Here is a 21,168-nt window from a genome sequence, read left to right as displayed (position 1 = left end):
TTGGTCTCCATCCAAGAGACCAAACAGCAAACCAGCCAGCTTTAATTCAGTGGAGTTTCTATTGTCTAACAAACTATATTGTCTACTACATATACTTTATGTCAGTTATGCAGCCAAGAGCTTAAAAAAGACACATAACATAAGCTGTTGTACCTTTCACATTACAAATTTTAGCATGTTGCTGATGCAGAATCAGAACTGCAGAATCTGCGTGAGCTAAGTAATTTCAGGAAAAATGAGAATATCAGGCAAGCTTAAGGTAGTATTAATGACTTCAAGATGTGACTGTAACATCTGAATTAGAATGATTTCAAACATGCAAGCAGAGAAATATGCTGCTTCTGATCCCTGTTTGGTTTAAAGACTGTTTGACAGAAAGTGGTTAATCCCATTTTAAGGCTAAAACTTTTCAGCAATTACCTGTGAGACAGTGGTGTTGTGGTGATTCATTAATGCTTGTGCAGTTCTTCCAAAGCATGGGAACAGACTTTCTAGTCCATTCAAGGTGCAAATTAAACAGAATATGGCCAGTGAATCAACAGCACTTGACACAGGTTTGCATTCCTAAGACTACACAGGTGAGCCAGCTGAATTCCCAGTCCCCCAAGCACCCTCTCTGTGCCAGTATGATCCAGACACACATTCACAGAACCAGCCTGGAAACTCACTGGAATGGCAGAATTCTTTTTACAGGGTAAATCCTTCACTTGTCACTCCCACTGAGCTTTGGATAACTCACTTGGCAACATTAGCATTAAAAAATCCCTTCAAGTCCTAGGCAATCTGGTGTGGAAGTGTAGCATAATGAGGACAGAAACTTGTCCTTTGTATCTGCATTCTGAAAACAAAATTGGGGCCCCTCAATTCTATCCTTCCTATTTCCCTCCTGATCTTGGATTCATGTGCACTAGTTCTGTGTGTTACTTTACTCTTCTCAAAGGAGCACTATGAGAGTTCATGCTGCTCATATGCCCCAAATACAAATAGTTTCACTTCTTTGAAAAACTGTGTTTCAGTCTTAGCATCATTAATTATACTCTGCTGTTTCAGGAGGGATACTTACAGAGATGAAATGATAGCTGGAAGGGACAGAGAAGTTCAAGCATCCAGAAATGTAAGAAAGAAAAAATAATAAGGAATTGAATTAATTTGTACTATGGCACTTTAATAGTTCGTTTTTTTTTTTCCTCCAGGGGAGAAGTATAGTCAATGTACTGTACAGCTCAGGTAAAATCTGTTAATGTGTGCACTGCCAAAGATTTTTTTGGGGGAAAAAAAAAAAAAGAGTCATTTTAAGCAAGTTTTGGTGTCGTAAGCATTCTTCTAAGCATGGTTTGGTTATACAGTACTTAATAACATGTGGTTTTAATGTAGCTAGTATTTTAACTGAAAATAAATCACTCCTTTGTTGGACCTCTGTCCTCGTTTTTCTAGAATGACATGTGGTTTAAATGTCTAAAAGGAAAAGTGATATAAATTCCATCACATAAGGTCTCTGGTATAGAACCAGCAGAGTTGTAAATCATCTTCAATAGTTGAATTATCATAAAAAAATGCCAAGAAGAGAAGTTCTCCAAAGCTGTCCACCACTTGTTCCTAAACAGCCTGATGCTCTAAAGGTCTCCTATTCATGGATGATCTAATATGCTTTAAAATCAACAGTCACCAAATTTATTGGAATATAAAATTCACATTTGAAGTCTTATTTTGTATTATATAACCATGGAAACATTTTAAACCTGTTGGATATTACTGTGCTTCACTATACACAAAATAAAATCATGAGGAAGATCTCTTATCAGGTTAAGCATCTGAAAGTGCAGAAAGTCAAAATATTATTTCCAGTTCTGTTGACCATTAAATTGTTAATTCAGAGGAGCTAAGCTCCTTCAAATAAAAAAGAGGTCATTGAAGAGAAAAGAAATTATAATATTTTCTATAAATTTGTAAGATTACACCATCTGCCTCTGTGGCCTGGTTGCAATGCCTTAAAAATCTGTTGCAAACCTTCCAGAAATTTTTCCAAAGAAAGAGAATTCAAGACATTTAAGGGCTATACATTTATGCAAAATAACAGCTGAAAAAGGATGAAAAAATATATTTCCTGACATGACAGATGAAAGGCTGAAACATGAGCTCACATCAAAATATCAGACAAGAGATAGTTGTAGGGAAAACTTGCAGCTCCTAACATGCATAAATAAGTGAGAGGTGACATCCTAATCCATAGGGAGAAAAACCTTGAACACGACCATTGCCCATGACCATTGAGCACAGGCAATTCTGAGATTCACTGTACAAAGCCTCCTTTGACTGAACCCAGACAATTCTTGTCTACAGACTCCTCTGTGCACCTTGTAGAAGTGCAGGTAATGCTGCACATGAAACTCAAATTAATAGGATGAGTCTAGAATTATGTGGTTTGCCAGAATTTAGTTTACATAAATGAATCAGTCAATAAATAAATACATCTAAGGGGATGGGTAACAGTAAAGTCTCTCACACACAGATTCAACTTTGCTATTTATCTAGGACAGGAATCCTTCAGATCAGGATGGACTCTGATTATTTTGAAATTGAGACCAAGAATGAAAGGTGATAGGACTGACCTAGTACCTCTGTGCTGATTAATCAGCCCACAGCTTTTGACTTTTCAGCATTGCCCCTGACAAAAGCAGGCTAAAGTGTTACAATGTGAGCAGTGTCCCTCTGGTGACAAACCTGAGAGCAGAAGGGACTCTGTGGCTGCAAAGCTGTGGAAGGATGACAAGCACTGTGTAATGCAGCAAAGGTTGTTTTTTTTTTTAAATCTGTTTTTGTTTAAATTTTTGGAACTTTCTAGTGGAAAAATAAGGGGCTTGAAACTGTTATAAGTTTCTTATTAGAATTCCCACTATAGTTTATTTTCTCTTCCTAACTAAAGTACTAATAAGGAAGCCAGCAGGCTCTTGTATATGACCTGGTAAAAAGGCCATTAGCTTCTAAGACCTGTTAAAGTCTGGCTGAAATGCAGCCTAATTTGCCTATAGTCATACAATGAGAAGAACTAATTTTGCAGATATGCATGTCCGGCTGTAATTTGGAATTGTGTCAATGACTAACTTAGTGAGACTTTATCCTCTCAGCTCCAGGTAAATGGGCTTTTACATCCCACAGCCTTGTGGGGAATCAGAAAAAAAAAATATCTCCTGGCATAGAAATTGAGCATGAGTTTACCTTAAATCAGCTCACTGGGAGTCTGTTAGCTGTCAAACTGGATTGGTACAAGGCTCATTGCATCTTAGCACTGCATGTTGGCCAATGTGTTGATTGTACCTCTGTGACTTAGCACCAGGACTGCAACAGCAACCATAGGTTCAATAAGATGAACACATCTTGAGGTGTACAGCAGAAGATAAAAACGAGTGTATGGGAGTGGACAGAAATGCGCAGGACATATGAGAATACAGAGTTGTAGCTGTTTGGGCAGGTCTTTCTGAATTGCCCTAGTGACAATTCTGACTTCCAGGAGAGACCAGTGACCAGAAAGCACAAACAAAATGAAAAGTCATCTTAACTCAGATCTGAGTTTCTCTGTGCAACAGGGAAAACTTTCACCTATGAAGTGGTGCCACTACATTGCTGCAGGACCTTCCTGAGATAGCACTGAAGTCAACAGGAAATTCTGGAAATAGAGTTAACCTCACAAACAGCACCAGCCTGACTTGGAACTAATCTTGGAACTAATCAGCTTTATTTCCAACAGTACAGCTCCAAAAACACTGAGCTTTAGGGAAAAAACATGCACCAATTTCAACTCTGCTGGCTAATCCTTGAATAATATATCAAACAGAGGGAAGTTTATTACTGCAAAGTAGAAGTTTATCATTATAACAATGACACAAAGTCCTCAAGGGTGTAAACACCATCTCTAAGGTGACATTCAGTACAATTGATTTACAGGCATTTTGGGGCTCTATAGGGAGTTCTAACCCAGATTCTCTCATGGAAAAGTAAACAGCTTGTCAAAGTATAGATAAATCTCTTGCAAAGATTTCAATTTAGTTCATCCAGTATTTTTTGGTTTGCTATGTATCACAGTAGGAATAAAAATACCTTTCTCAGTCCCAATACATGGAGCAAATTTTGCTTGCTTTGCAAGAGATTATTGTGTTTGACACAACCTTGTTATTTATCTATGAAAAAAATACACTTCATCCTTTACTTACTTATTTTATTATAAATGGAATATTCTGTTGAACATATCAGAAACGTTTACTACTTTATAAAAACTATATATGAAGTGGTTAACTTAATCATTTGACGGTTTCCTTGAGAGCTTCCCACAGAGAGTCAGCTGCTCTTATACTAAAGAGAAATCTTTTCTAAAGTCACATAGATGTGAACAACCAGACCTAGTGTAGACACACGTAATCCAAAGACCTTTCACTGCTTCCCTTTGCACCTCTATTTTGCCAGAATACCTGTGTACACTTGTCCTTAAACTTAGAAACATGCAGTGCAACAAGCTGTTTCAAGTTAGCTGTTCACCTGAGCATTTACTGAATTGTCCTACAAACCAGAATTTATTTCTGCTTCTGTGCTTCTTTCCCACTGCTGTATCTTTTTGGTAACTGGTAGTGATATGATAAAAGTCAAACAATCTTAATTTGCAGTTAATTAAGCACAAAAATTTTATTCAGAGCATAAGACACCACTTGGTTTATATGGAATAAACCACTCATGAAAATTTCCCATTCTATTTGACCTAGGTCAACGTATATTGTAAAGAGCTGATTGTGTCTAACAGCAAAGCAGATAAAAAGCTGTAGCCTCTAGTGATAGGAAACATGTAGCAAACTACACATGCTGAAAGTATCAGTTTTAAAGATGCAGGGGTATTAGCCTCTTGGGTTGGAAAGGATGTCAGCACAGACATTTAGCCTGACACAACCATAAAATAATGACTTGCTGCTTCGTGACAAGAGCTGGCCAACTCTTTCACTATTTATTTTTATAGTTGCTTTCTGGATTCAAACAAAACAGCAGTGCAATCTTAGCCTAAACTCTCCTCTATTGGCATCTAACAGACAGAGCCAGGCAGTGTGGGGTTTCTTTGTTGTTTTCTTTTTGCTTTTGCTTTTTCTTTTTTCCCCCTACATTTAGCAACCACACAGCCACTTAGATATCTAAGCTCTAAGATAAAATAAGGAATGCTGTGCTGGATTCCCTCTTGGCACACTATTTCAGTTTGCTAACAGTCACATTTGGAGAGATACAGTCTGATTAGAAATGAATCAAATACTTCAAGAAAAACTAAAGCAACAGCTTTCTGTTTTTTTAGATGCCAAAGGCTACACTGGCTTTCTGAGAAGAGCAGAGATTTGATAGTTTGGAGAAGTCTATTTTGCTAATTCTTGCACTGAAATCTGAGAAGGTTTGCAAAGGTTTGTGGTTCTTAGTCTTTGGTGCAGTATTATTGCTTTAGCACTCTCCACTTCTTCTAGGACCTTCATTTTATATGATGTCTGAAACTCAAACTGAAAATACAAGAGCAGAAATGAAAACTCCACAAAAAACCCAGAAAAAGATTACTTTCAAATCAAATTGTTGTATTGCATATTTGATTTTATGTAGACCCATTTACTGTGCATAAAAATGCCCTTACAATGCCTCATTTCTATTTAGTCTGGCTTCAGCAGATTCTGCTTGGAGAAATGTTATCAATAAAACCGATAATTTTAAAAAGAGATAAACTCTATCTCCAGAAAACTGTGGATACTATCCCAGTGTTACTTGTCTTGTCTTCTAAATACCACTAGATACATTTAAAAGAACAAATATTCCACAAAAATATTCCAAACTTTATTCATTTCCATTAAATACTAGAAAGTATAACCAGAAGCCAACTCCACTTATTTTAAGAGATAACATAATTTGTAACTTCTATACGTAGATACTTCTATATATGGATATTTTGTTTCTTACCACTTTTACTACAGTGGCTTGATGTGTAACATAGTGGCACATAATATAAATGAAGACTCAAAACCAAAATGAGGTTGGGGCTGACAAGTATCCGTACCAGGATTGCCAGCATCACAGTCTGGAAATTTGCAGTCATCCTACGGATTAAGCACAGCGTCTACAGTGAGAAAATATGTCTGAAAAAGGAGAAGAGAGCTCCTACCTGAAAGTATTTTAAGACAAAAATCTGCCATATAATCAATCTTCCTCTTGTAAGGTTTATTTTCAATAATCCCAAAGTTAGTACCTCTTCTCAATATATTCTTAATATGTTTTTTGAAATAATGAAAAAACCTGCATTGTTCTTTTTTTTTCATCATTAAAGATGAGAAGAAAAAAGAAAAGGGAGAGGTGAAAAGGGAGAGCTGAGGACACGCAAAAACTGTCTTGTTTTCAAGGTACAGACTGTCCAAGGTCTCACTCTGCTCAAGTTTATTTTTAAGACTCACACCTTGGTCCAGTCCCACTTTCACTCATTTCAGTTAGAAAAAGAACCATACCTACTCACTTTTTTCTCTCTCCAAACGAAACATCTTGGGAGCGTGTCCCACCTCCCAAACACATCCCACAGGGCTGCCTTCCAGGCAGCAGGTGCAGGGCCAAGCCAAGGTCCCTGCCCACACTCCGAGCTAAGGGACATGCTCAGGCACTGCCAGCGCACGTCAAGCTCACGCCCGCCTGGCTCACAGGCAAACCTGAGCTGGATGGCAGCCTCCATGGGAATCCTGGAAAAGGTGTGCACTCAGAAACCACGTCCAGCTTTTACAACCCAGTTCTCTAGCTAATAGGCAAGAGTAATGTCTCTCAAAATTATGCTTGGATTCATTAATTATGGGACCAAGATTAACTTGTGGTCTCAAAACAACTACTGCCCAGCAATGCCTTCATTCTCTGCACAAAGGGAAAAAATCCTATTAGCATGTTTATCCAAAGGCAGAAATTTCAATTTATTTAAGCATGCTTTTAATCCATTCACTAACTCATTGTAATCACAGTTTAAATAAGTGACATTTTTCACTATTCCTGAAAGCCCTAATTTAAAGAAACAAATGCTAAGCATTTTCTTCTTTAAGGAAAGCAAATTGTAAAATACCTGTTTTATGAGGAATTTCACTCATATTTTGATGTGCTTTGGTTCTTTATGTGACTTGTGAGAAAGAAGATACTACCTTTTATTATAACTATAAGAGCTCATAAAAGAACAGCATTTTTAAACAGTGAGGCTCTTCAAGATACCATAAATGAATTAAGCTAAACATGACCTACCTAAGATTTTCAACCAAGAAAGGGAATCTACATTGCTACAGAATAACAATGACACTACTCCATGTGATGGCTCCCCTTGGTGTACTCACAAAGAAGTATATCACTGTTGGGGCCACATCTGCAAATACTGAGTATATATTCAGTGTTACACAGATTAAATTCCAAACCCCTCAGAAATTAAATATCACTGTGTAAAGCTCCTACAGTGCCATTTTTAGAAAGGACCACTCAGAGATTAGGGCAAATGCAGTTTAGCAGCTGCTTTTACACCCAGGTTGCTGTTACCTGTTGATAGTGATGATGCAAGCTGGCAATGGAGATTTTATAGTGATTGGCAATTTGTATCAAAACTCCAGCCATTAGAGAAGTCATATTTTAGTGAAGCACTGGTAGAGAAACCACAAAATCCAAGTGCCCCAGCTGGGATATTTTAAGAACTATCTCTCAGGGTAGAGGTATGCTGGCAAGATACGTATGAATTTGTTTTTTTCATTGATCACAATGCCAGAATACCAAATATTATTACTGAGCCACTTGCTTAATACGTACAGAATATTAGTCTCCAGGGCCCCAATTAAAGGCCAGGTATATTCACTTAAAAACAAACTGAGAAATGAAATTTGTATTCTTGATGCTATTTAGGCATCAAGAATACAAAAAAAGTGTGAAACAGAAAAAGAAAGTAAAAAAAAAAAGCTGAACAGCCTTAAACCTGTAAAAGAAGGCACCTCTGTGCATGCTGCCTGCTGGGAAAAGTCCTTGGCCCATCTTTTCCCTGAGCCACATAGATACAGTCCTCAGCAGAGCACAGCTGGCCAGGGCCCAAAGTGCAACAGGGAGAATTTATCACCTTACCTGCCTGGCGCTCATACTGCCTCCTTGCATTGCTTAATTAATTTCTGCAGACATAGTATCTGTTTCTTTCTGAGGCGTTTAAAAGCAATTATATTGCTTTTCCACTTCTTGTATGTTTTGTTCCTTTGGCTATGCTGGGCCAAATTTACTGTGAAGCATATGTGTGTGCATGTGGTTGATCCCCATCACAGGTGATACTTTAACAGTCCTTCCTAACAAACAACACAAGTAGTATTTCTCAGCTGTCAACATACATTTATTTACTAGATTCATAATCTCATTGCACAGTAAATGTCTCTGTCGAGCAAGTGGCAAATCTCCAGAACTTTGGCATTAAGATTTTATTTGGAAAAGTCTCCAAAAAATGTGAATGTTCATCTACAGTGTACACAGATTATTTGAGCTCTCAGAAACTCCAAAAATAGGCTGGAAACTTTATAAGATTTTAACTTCTTATAGCATTTCCAAGCTTAGCAATGGATTCCAGCAAAGGCTGAAAATGGACTTAAAATAAAAAATCATAAAATTAATGCCTTCAGAAAAAAAAAGCTAACAGAACAGTCTGTTTTGATGCTTGTTTTGTTAAAGGTGGGTTGTCTTTCAGAAATGAGAGGAAGGTTCAGGGTTCATTCATTTTCAGGTTTGTATAAACTGTTTTGATCTCTGCTGCAACCATCAGGAACTAGGACAGAAGTACAAGGGAAAAAAATTGTTTAAATGCTGTCATTTTACTGTGAATTTTTAAGATCTAGGATCTAAAAATTATTTCCTTTGCAATGCTAAAGAGTTGCCTGGGCTGAGCACTCTTGCTGTGAAGGGAACTTCAATTAGAAAGGGAACCAGCACACACAGAGCAAACTATCCCTTTGTGCTTTTTAGTATTTAAGTGTTCAAAACCAAATAGATGAGAAAAAAGTTGAGAACAGGTGAAAAAGAGAAAAAAGAGTCAATATAAATTTGCCTTTTGAAGGAAAAAAGAAACAGAGAAAGCGGACATCAGTCGGATAGTCATTCAAAATTACTTATGGATGTAAAAAGAAATCACCGTTCTGAATATCTAAACAAGAAATGATGGACTCAAAATTATTCCAAAAGGCTGTCAAAATAAACTGTCAGACTTTTTAGATTGCTACTGAATAGACTGAACCAAAGAAAGAGCTAGTCACCATTAAATTAATTAAAATGGTACTTGGAAATATTTTGTTTTTAGAGAAGATTTTTGTGAGGTGAATAATGCCTTTTTTTGGAAGACAGGAGGAGACAGACAAGATAGCCTTTTTTGATCAATGGTGGACGATTATCACAGCACAGATTTAAAGTTGTGAAGTCTATACCAGGAATCACCTCTTTTCTTCCTTCAGAACATTCACATGAAAATGTCCATGTTTCTTTCCCTTTTACCTGCCAGCCCAAAACTTATTTCAAAACGCTTTAATGGGAAGTTAGGGTGGGTGTCTGTTTTTTCAGGGGTACAGACAAACACTTCCAAAAAGATTGGTTTTCATTACTACATGGAATTAAAGTAAATTCTGAAACCTTGAAAGTTGCTCTCTAATGAAACATCACTTTTTGGTTAGCCCTACTAAAACAGTCCTCTGCTTTTTGATCAAACATCACCTGCAACAACAAATTTTACCACTCAAAAGCAACTGACTCAAAAGGTCTTAATCAGAGCATTTCTTTGGCTCTATCAGAATGTTTGATATGACTATCAGAACTAGACTTAGCAATGCTAAAACTCAAACAGCAGCTAGGCCAATGAGTCATCTTCTTCTTTAAAACTTGTTTTTACAGATTGAAATATTTCTGATGATCAGAGACATAAGTAGGAATAAAGACACCGGTCACTCCAAAATTTAAAACTGCTTTACTGAATAAGAAATACCATGAAAATGTAAAATTAAAAGAGTACTCATCTCTTGCTGATACTAAGTGCATTATTGGCAAATATCCGTCAATTCCCAATCAAAGGAAAAAACACTTGATTAAGAGAACGTGATGTGTACCTGCTATCAGCAATATTTAAGGTGCCTAAAGTGTCTAATTCCAATTCTACAATTCTACTGTATGCATTAATAAATAAACAGCAAATGAGTACTTCTTCAAATTGCAGCTATTGACTGCAGAAAAATTTGACAGCATCAATGACGAAACCTTCAGTAAAGCAATTCTCATCTTAACAAAGAAAATTTCTTGCAGACTACTTTTTCAATACAGTATAAAAAAACAATAAAGAAAAACACTCAAAACTAATTTCCATAAAGCTCTAATGTACAAAATGAACAAATATCAAGTGCATAATAATTGTCTCTGTAGTTCGTTCATGAGTGTAACAAAAGCTTTGGCTCAGGTAGCTCCATTATGTTAACCTTGCTCACCACAGTAAATAGATCCATCACGTAGTACAATGGTTTACTATGAAAGGCCTGAGGAATGAGGATACTGTTTCATCCAGGCAGGAGATGAGACAGAATGTCTCTTTGAAGCAGTCTTGATGCTTCAGAGGTTTGCAGGAGCTAATGGAGAGAGATGATGTAGAAAATTGCCTCCTACAGGCTGAATTGGTGTGGTCCCTGGGGTTTTCTTCCTCCCACCCCCTACCTGCACTCCCTGCCACTCTCTTTAGGACAGAGGAAAAAGTAAATCTTTATGACCACGGCTATTCTTACATTTTAGAAAGATCACTGTGTTGGGAATCTCCTTACACTTCTGTAAGGAACTGCATTGTCTAGCACCATGCTGCTCTAAAAGTTAAAAGACTTAACTGCAAACATTTTGTTGGGCTGCATGTCACTGAAATTCTCTAAACAGAGATCAGAAGTAAAGGAGTGGATGATACAGGCAGGAATGGCCTGTGAGGGCTCTATGCATATGCATTTTTTTGGTTTTCGCTTTTTCTCACTCAACTCACCCTACCATCACCACCCTTGCCACACTACGTGATTGCAGTTCGGAAATACAAGACTTAAATTGACCATCTCAAATGCAAATACCAAATTGTACTAGACAGGAAACCTTGCAAGATAACTATTGCAAGAGTTTCTCTGAACCTGCCAGTGATATGGTCCCTCTGAACAAGGACCTGGCCATGCAAGTTCCTTAATAGTGACTTGTTGAAAAATAAGAGGGTTTGGGAGTCACAATTTTGATGAAGGCTCAAGATTAATTTATCTTTAGATAGAATATTGTTATAGAAATAACAGATTTCAACCCACTTGCTTTTAGAAAACTCTTCAGGCCCAGCAGTCCTGGTTTTCAATTCACAGATATTTCAAACACTATTTTAGGGTCTATTATTTTTCATTATGCAAGGGAAACTGCTTTTCTTACCTTTGCAGTTGCCTCGGTAGGCTATTTCCAGCTGAGGGTCTTTGCATTTTGCTCGTTGAAACTCACACCGGGACAGAAAAGTTCTTCCATCAGATGCACAGAGTGATTTCTGAGGGGAACCTGCACAGTCCAGGCTGCATTCTCTGTCTTTGTCTTGGTCCACTCTCAAAAACTAGGAAAAAACAGAAATTAATGCTGTAGGAATACTATTCCCATGTGAAAATTGCTCTGTGGTCCCCTTCCCCATCAAAGACATACAAATCACCCAAAACTCAAAAGAAAGTTCTGCCTTTTTGGGTATTCAGATTCTAGCTGATTCATTATATCTGGGGTTTTTCCACTGCTGCTGTGAAATGGCAGTGACTGCAACATCCCCAAAACATACACTAAATCCAGTATCACAATTAGGGAGTCTCTGAATCTCTTTCAACCATTATGAACCTCAAAACAGTAACTTGGAGTTTTTGGAGTGAAAATGGTGATTGCAGAAGCATTCTTCACAACAAAAATGAGACAGGAATGGAAGCTTGTCTGTTTTATTAGATATGTATTCATTATTCCACAATGACAAGCTGAAAAGTCTGTTCTAAGACCCAAGTAGGATTTTTAACATAAATATTCTCATTGTGGATTTCAATGCACCTCTTTCTAGTTTTGACACAAAGTACACTGAACCCGACCTAAATGTTCATCCCTCCAATGCCAAGACAGGAAGGCTGATGAGTTTGGCATCATCCTTGGCACTATGAAAAGAAGGAGTTTCTCACCCTGAAACATGCTGCCAAAAATAAAACCCTAATCAGATCTGATGATGCTACATGCCAGCCAAAAACAAAGACAGATAAAAACAAAGGTATTACTTTATCTTCTGAGCTCTTTAAAAGCTGGAACTAGGGAGAAGGTATACACAGTAAGTGCTCAGATGAATTTCTGTCTTTCTTCTTCTTCTGAACAAGCACAGAATTAAGCAAGGCATACAGCTACCAGGAGGTAATCATTGTCCTAAGCATCATGAGATGCCCAAGAAAAGATCTGCATCCAGCTAAAGTTCTGTTTTCATTGGTGCTACTTCATCATTATAAACATCAGGTAGAGAAAATTTTGAACTTCAAATGAGAAACTGAAATTATGAGGAGGAAAATTTCAAGGGAAAAAAAAAAGAAAGCACCGAGAGTACTATCTGGGATTAAAAATTAAAAGAAAATTTGCTATGTACAGTTCCCCTGCACTTTATTACACATAAGAAATATATAAAGAGAGTTATAAATCTCCATAATCTTCCACTTAAAACTGTGGTCTATTTCTATTTCCTATCATTTAATGTGAGGAAATACAGATGTCTTTCTGGAGAGTCTGCATGAAAATGGAGAGATTATCTCAAAGGTATCACTTTAAAATAATAGTCATATGGTTGGACTCTTACCAGAATTTTTATATTTTAGTGGCATACAAAGATAAAAAGGAAAGCTTCCTTTTCCCAACATTTTTGAGCAATTTTTCACTTTCAGGAATAATTAACTTCAGAAGCAAATTACTCACAAATTACACACAAACCCCAAATCTTTCTCCAAGGAATCTAGCCACAGAGTTCCAGAAGTGGAGGACACATGTTCCTTGCTCCCCATGTCAGGGTTATTTTGCAGCTCTTTGCTGACAGAAATTAATAATTACGTGAGCTGAGTGGGAAGGGAGAAAAACTGAAGCAATCTCCCTTTACCTGCACAATGAGTAACACTGAAGACAGCCATCCATGGCTCTGAACAACCCCTAAACCATGTTGGTCTCCAGGGCTTGCCTGGGTGCTCTGATGAGCTTCACTGTAGGAGCCCTGTGAGGTTGTCCTAGCTTCCCTTACTTGCCGGGGGGCATCTGCCTGACTCTTGAGATTAGGCCTACCTAGGACTGTGAAAAGGATTTCTCAATGAAGAATGGACTCCATGGGGCCCCTGGCAAGCAAAAATGGATCCAGTCCTCTGCTTTGCCTCCAACTTCCCCTGTGGATTTGGTGATGGCAAGCCAGGTGATCTCCCTCTTTCTATTTTGCAAAGTAAGGAATACAGCCTCTCAGTGCATAGAAGACTAGCCCTCTGTAATGGCTAGGCAATTTGCCACCCTTAACTTATCCTCAGCAACATCCCCATTGAGCAGAGAACTGGTTTTTCAAAAGCACAGGAAGGCTTTGTGACTCACAGAAAATCATGCAGCAGATCAGGGGACTGAATCCAGGCACCAAAAGAAAAGCAGGAGTCTAGCCCCTGTACCATTTCTTCCCCAGAGTTTCCTCATTTGTTCTGTTTTGAACTGTTGTAGGAGTTGGGTATGCCTGACAGTAACACTGTGGACAGAAAATCCCCTTAAATTGTCTGAGGAACAAAATCCACTCCCTTGAGAGCATGATAGTTCACAGATAAAGCTGTGTTTTAAAGGGCATTTATCCAAAGAGTTTTATTTAAGTATTTTATTATTTCAAAGCCTTAGAGGAGATTAGGGCAAATTAAGGGCTCAAGGATATTTAAGCAACCTGGAAAAGCAGAGGATGAAGACAAAACCACTTGAATGGCTTATTGGTTAGCCAAACCTCACTGGAGAATTTGGGTTGTACATTTAAACAATTTCCACCAACCTAGTGTAACTGAGGGATTTAAGAGCAGAGAGGACAAAAAGGCAAGCAATTTTAAGGAAAGATAGCATGAAAGAGAGACTAGCAAATGTACTTAGAAAAAAACCACACAGAAAGTTTGTGATTGACATTTGGAAAACACTTCATTGTCATCTTTACTACAGCAGTATAAGATGGTACAAATCAAAATCAGTATTGCTTACTCACATAGCCAAAGGAATTGATGAACACATCAAAAACTAATGCTGAAACAAGAAAGGGCTATGGAATTTCTCATAAGAAAAGAAAAACAAGCAGTCAGTGACAGAAAAGCTGGGATCACACTGGTTCAATTCTTAGAGCTCTACTTTCCTGTGAAAATAGTACTTTTGATTAAAATAGGACAGTTTAGAGAGAGAGAAAAATGGTTCAATACAGACCAGAAAGTGACTCACTCACAGTACTGATTCATCTATTTCTGCCTTTGAATTCATTTAACAAATGTGTTGTTGTACAAACACGTGATTCACTGAAAGACAAGCTTAAAGCAGCATTTCTGTTGAATGTTGTTAATGACTAAAATTAGGCCAACAACAGTCAACCAACTTGAGATGGAATTGTTTTGAACAACCAGCATAAAGAGGACAATTATGGTTAAACACTATTAAAAAGCAAAACACTTTTAACTGAGAGGTTAAAATGTCTTGCCCTAATGTCACAGAAACCAGCCTAGTCATGTTTCAAAAAATTGGTTTAAACTAAAAATTATTCCACAGATTCCAGACTCAGCTGGAATCGCTGTAACTTCTCCTTTACATTTCAGCATCATTCATTTCAGCCTTTCCAAAGCACTATATTTGACAAGACACAGCTTCCAATGGACTTAATACTCTCTACTAGGCACTGATTTAAATTCTCATGTAGTATTTCTGAGAAGAAAGAATTATAATGGGGCTATAGCAGAAAAATGTTTGATTTTAGGTTTACCTCATGAATAAAAGCTAATCACTAAAGTCACTAGATCCACCCAGTTGACAGGTATAACCATTCCTGAAATATTATTTACTGTCATATATTTCTGGCATTATGGAATTCCAGTGTTTTCCTTCATTGTCTCACACTTCAAAGAATCTTAATACTGGATGAAATGTATCACTGATGGTCCCAGTGATGTTTCATCTCTCTGTTACTTAGTCAGTTCAGAGTATGAAGCAGTAGACACATGAAACCTTGCTTAAAAACTGGAGGAAAACATTTCTACTCTGGTTTTTGCTGTTTTCTGCTCTGATTTATCTTTCACCTTTGTTTTTGTCACTGGTGCCACATCTAGGCTTTGGACAGTCAGGATGCTTACTTCTCCAACCACAAGCAATGTGTTGCAGCCAACGAGAACGTTTTTCCAGTATCTTAAGAGTAGGAAATTGATGGTTTCCTTACTGTGCTATTAAATTATTTATTAAAATAGTATGTGTATAACCTTGCTCACTGTTATGGTGCAACACATAATCTTTACCTTATACTGTTCACTCTTATGAAGGGATTCAGTGTCATTCCTCTGGTCTACATCCTGAAGCTACATCATTGCAAGGGCAGAAAAGGTCTTCACATAAAACTGAGTCACATGCACACCTTCGCCTTTCTGGTGCACAGATCTGTGACCCCACCCACCCTCTAAAGTTCAGAGAAACACTCCTTGCTTCTAAGCAAATGACAGAGTATAAGGTGAGAAAAATGGTGCTTGGCTAGAGAGCCAACAACTGGATACACCTGCAAGCTGAACTGCCAGCCCAAGAAAGCAGAAGAGTCAAGAGCAGTGTTACAGACTGGCCATGGGGAGCACCAGCAGCTCTCTGTATTGGAAGAAAAGCTGACAACAGATACACTTAGGCTGAGGTGTAAAGATTAATTATTGAATCTGGCTCAAAGCCTCTTAAACAGTAATGGAAAATCTCTACTCTACATTTCGTAATATAGTGCACAGCTATAGATTTTGTCTTTGGTTTGATGCTACTGTTTGATTAATCTGAGCAAGGCAGGATTGTTTTCCCCTTTTTTTTTTTTTGTTTTTTCCTTAAATTTGGGCCAGCTTGTCTCTAATACTTGCAATCCTGTAGAGACATCCTCAACACGCATAGGCTACACATAAAGCATAACTCATAACCATGCTAAACCTATTTTTAATTTGCCCTAATATAAGTTTTCTCAATAAACGTGAAGACCAGGAAACCGCTTTTTCTGTCTGTGGATAGAAGACTTCATTCTTTTCTGTAACACCAGCTTGGAGTCTGTGGACTATGAAAAAGACAGACATTAAATTCCATGGATTTGGATAGTTCATCAGAAGTTTTTAACTAATCTTTCTGCAATCTACAGATTCCTTCAATTTTGACTGGACCTACATTCCCTCCACTGACACTAGGTATTTAAGCACATTCACAACAGGTTTTTATTTTATCACTTTTTGTGGACCCCTTATAACTGATATACAGACTTTCCCTTTGACCAAGTGAATGCTACTATCAGAATCTAAAATACAGTTCAAGATTGCTCATAAACAAGTGAATGCTACTTTCAAAATCTAAAATACAGTTCAAGATTGTTTGATAAAACAGGAGACTAACACCTCATATTGGAGGGTTGAAGGCCAAAAGGGCCTGAAAAACAAGCAGAAGAGAGAAGATAGATGCTAGACATCACTGATTTGCTGGGAAAAGCCTACTGCAGACTACAGCTTTGAAAGACAATTTCTTTATTCTACATCTGGTTATTGTGAGATGCTGAATATAGTGATCTGACTTCCCTGCTGCTGGCATGAGAGGTCTGCAAACAACTATGGAGCAGTGCACTCTAAAGTGGCTCTGCGCTGAGAGCTTTGTGCTGGTGAAAAATGTGCTGATTTACAGTGATTTATGTAGTCATGCTGTTCCCGTCTGATAGCTGCTTGACAGGCAGATGTGGAAATCTCCAAGCTCAATATTTCATTCCCTCTGGGCCTGTCTACAATGGAAAAATGAGTTAGACAACAACAACATGTGTGTGTCTGCATGTATGTGTGTGTGTCTGCATATATGTAGATATATACAAGTTATATTCTGTAAAGTCACATTCCCATGTGTATTTCGAAAAAGGCAATGATGTTTAAATATCCATGTTACACTCTGCCTTAGAAAGCAGCTAGCCTGTCTCAATCTGGCTAATCTTTTCAATGTTTATTTCTTTTCTCGTCTCCCAAGGAATGAAGCAGAAGGTGATCTTCCTGGGTCCCTTCCAACTCATATTCTATGATTCTAAAGTAAATTTACAGAACAAACTTTACTCTCATTCCAATGCCATGGGAAAGCATTCAGCCCTAGCATTGAAATGGATGGGAAACTTAAGTTCTCCTCATCCCTGTTATTAAGGGCAGTACCAGAAGATACCTTCAAAATACCTGCTCTGTATAACCAACCTTAAACAGATTTGTACTCAACCAATCTTAAACAGATTTGTTCATCTTGTGCTGTCCCATTGAAGCAAAACGGTCCCTAATGTCTCTTCCATGACAAACCCAGAGCTGTGTACTTGAAATTGTGACTTCCTTTTGTTTACAAACATACAGAACATCACCATTAAGGTTAAGCTTGCATGGAGGCATTTACACAGAAGCCATCACACACTGGGCCTGTGTGAAAAAATGACTGCAAGGAGACCTCATTGATGTGTATAAATACCTAAAGGTGGGTGTCAAGTAATAGGACAAGAGGAAATGGGAAGAAATGGGAACAAAGTTCTGCACAGAAAGCTCCACCTGAACAAAAGGAAGAACTTCACTGTGTGGGGGACTGAGCACTGGAACAGATTGTCCAGAGAGGTTGTGGAGTATCCCTCATTGGAGATATTTGAGAAGCAGCTGGATGCAATTCTGTGCAGAGTGCTCTAGGAGAACCCTGTTAGAACAGCAAGGCTGAACCAGATGCCCCACTGTGGTCCCTTCCAACCTGACCCATTCTGCAATTCTGAGACTAATCAGATATGATTCTAGACCCAGAACATGCCCATGCTTGCAATTACAGTGGGCAAGGCCCATTTGCACTTACAGCAAAGAATCTCATCAAAACACTTCTGCCTCTTCTCAAGGGTTCTTGGTGTGCATCAGAATGTTCCCATTATATTCCCCTACCAGACAAGTGAGCAGATTACTGATTTCAATAAAATTATCTCAAACTTGAGAAAAAATGAACATTTGTTCTTTAGAGATCATTATCCCTGTTTATGCAAAAAATTAGTAACCCAGCCACAAGAGTGCAGCACTCTCCAGGGCAGCGAGCCATGATTGTGGCGTCAAAGTGTGGAACCAATTGTGTAGACTACAAAAACCAGAAATTGGCAGCTTTAGGATAAGCTTCACCTGCCTTGGAAAAGACAGATCATGTCCTAAAAACATCCCTTCTATGTTTTGAGCTGGAGAGTCTGATAAACTAGCTCTCCTGTAATTGTTTCAAGTGAGAATATGAGAATAACATATCCCATAGTGTCAAAAAAAACCCAAAGGGGAATAAACTGTCCCAGTCCCAGGTTTCTGAAAAGAGGTGGGCTCTAGGTTTCAAAAATAACTAAATCAAAGGTCTCCTGTAGGTTGTGCAGGGGCACACAGGAGGCAGAACTGTCTCTAATACCTGCTGAGACACTGTTTTATTGAAAAGGGCCATGTTAAACCTTTGCACACAGACACCCCCCACCACCACTACCTTTGCTTCATTATATTTCATGAAACTTTTCATATGTAACTGATGTATAGCCTCTTTCCCTATAAAATTTTCCAAGAATGGTTGAAATAAACAGCTAAAGTATGTAATTTCACTGAGTGGGAAGCTGGGGGTTGGGTTTGTTGGTATTTGTTTTTTGTGTTGTGGTCGTGCTTGTTGTTTTATTTTTTTTTTTTAATCACTCAGGATTAGTACTCAAAGTCAGCTCCAAGTTACCTACATATCAATTAGAACAGTGTTGTGCTTTACTCCCTCAGTGCCTGGAGTGCAGTAAAGCTTTTGGAGCCTCACTGCCAAAACTACAGTCTCCTCTTGTTACGACCAGCACAGAAAATTATTAAACAGGGTTGTGCTTTGATTGATATGTTTTGCTTTGGCATGTTATTTTTTAAATGTTTATTGCTTTAACAGGTGTTTTTTTTAAGTGACCTCTACTTTGCTGTATTGATGGAGTGATGGGGGGGTGAATGTCAGCACATCCATCATTTCTTTTTACTGCTGCTTCACAAATTACTAAAAAAGGCAGAATATCTCAGTTGTGCAACCATATAAACTAGGAAGGATTAGGATGAAAATGAAGCAAACTATGACATACATTCTTTCTTGCTTTCAAGAAAGCATGGACACATAAATGCCAGAAAATGCTATAAGTCCAAATCTACTCTTTTTTCCTCTCTCTGTCTTAGAAAGAAACTCAGAGGTAGTGAAACCATACCTCTTGAAGGGCTATTCTCTTCAGTAGCTTAATTTTAGGATCTGGTTCCATTCCTACTAATGTAAATATACAGACACAAAGAGAAGCAGGCTTGGGCTCCAATTGAGTAGCACTCAGCCATGGTGAATCACCCTTTCAGAAGGACCTTTCCCTGATTCATCTGAATGCTTCTATAGTACAGTCTTTTCAAGCACAAAGCACTCACTTCAAATGAGTCACACCAGAAGCTGCAAATCTGAGCATCAGAAACAATGTATGAAAAATGTTTTGGCACTGACCGCATACAACTTAAAATAAAATAATGGTCTTAATTTTCAAGACACGATAAATACTATAAGTGACCCTAAAACACACTTTATGTGACTACAATCATTCATTTCCAAGATGAGGACTCCATATTTCATGAAACCACTTATTTTTGCAAACTCATCCTAGTGTATTCACTTTAGAAGAAAACAGCCAACACATTTAATACTGTAGATATTTAGAAGCAATAAAAGTACACCCCAGCAAGGGCAAATGATCTGCAAATGATCTTTTCTTTTCTTCCAAAAACCAGGTTACCTGACTTTTCAGGGGTAAGAAAAATCTTCCTGTGATTTTTATTAAAGTTATTTTTAACTTCAGTTTAACATAAACAGCTGAGTTTTTTTCATTTTGCTACATCCAAAAAGTTAAACAGTATTGAAACTTATGGTATGCATTGCCTGAAAATTGAATGTTAGATTGGGATAGGAAGCATGACAGGCTTTTACAGTGCTCAAAACAAGCTAACACCATCTCTATGTACATGTAACTGTAAGTTAGAGAGAGCTCAGCATTTTCATTTTGTCAGTGTCCAGTGGCATCACTTCTCTTGGTTTCAGAGTATTACCAGCAAAGTATACAGGTTCAACAGAGTCAAAAACCTACAGATATAAAGACCTTTGGTTACCAGAGACAGGACAAACCAGCATAAATTTAAGCTGAAACTCAAACTGAAAGGCTTTCTAATCTGAAGATATTCTGTTCTGCATCAACTACAATCCACTAGTTGCTGGCTGTGTCATGTGTCCACTGCTCTGCATTTGTCCCAAGTCAGTGGTAACTTCATGCCCTTCATTCTTGTGGTATTGTTATTCATAATCTTTTCTTTGGCGGGTTACTGTCATTTATAGCGTTTCTTCTCAGTTGCCAGAAGTCACACAGGGAGAAAATAAACAGAGAAACAGTGGGATGCATTGTCTATGTATTGAATTATCCTCTAGTTTACTTTAGCTTTTCATAAGTACTGACCCAGCTTTCAGAATACAAGTGGGCAAGCACAACCATCCTGTTAGGCAGTTTCTTGAGACACTGCTAATCTGTTTGGCTGGTATCTTTCACAACCTCAGCAACAACTTGGGAAAATAGACAAGTTTTATATCTTAGTGTTGTTTAAAGGCCGCTTGTTTGAGAAATACTTTGGCTTCCAAAATATTGAAAAGCTACTTTAGAATGCAAATAAAATATAAGTCAGATCAACATTTCTATATTTGAGAGATCTATTTCAGGATTCGGGAATATCAGTACACACTGTGTAGTGTCTGATGTAGGTTAAACCAATAAAACTAAAGGCAATGACCTATAACTCAAAAAAAGAAGCTTTAAGTTAAACCTCTGCAACAAATGCC

The 21,168-nt window shown here is 37.9% G+C and overlaps 1 protein-coding gene across 3 annotated transcripts in view; it reads right to left on the bottom strand.

Annotated features, from left to right (window-relative positions):
• The window catches only part of SMOC2 (SPARC related modular calcium binding 2), a 138,317-nt gene that overhangs the window by 82,184 nt on the left and 34,965 nt on the right, over window positions 1–21,168 (bottom strand). For all 3 annotated transcript variants that reach the window (XM_066545645.1, XM_066545643.1, XM_066545644.1), the window contains exon 2: window positions 11,458–11,629. In XM_066545645.1, coding sequence (XP_066401742.1) covers window positions 11,458–11,629 — 172 coding nt within the window. The remainder of the gene's footprint in view (window positions 1–11,457; window positions 11,630–21,168) is intronic.

The sequence above is a fragment of the Molothrus aeneus genome, chromosome 3, assembly GCF_037042795.1.
Source record: "Molothrus aeneus isolate 106 chromosome 3, BPBGC_Maene_1.0, whole genome shotgun sequence".
NCBI lineage: Eukaryota > Metazoa > Chordata > Aves > Passeriformes > Icteridae > Molothrus > Molothrus aeneus.
Note: the sequence above shows the minus strand (reverse complement) of the source record. Positions and strands in the feature narration are given on the sequence as shown.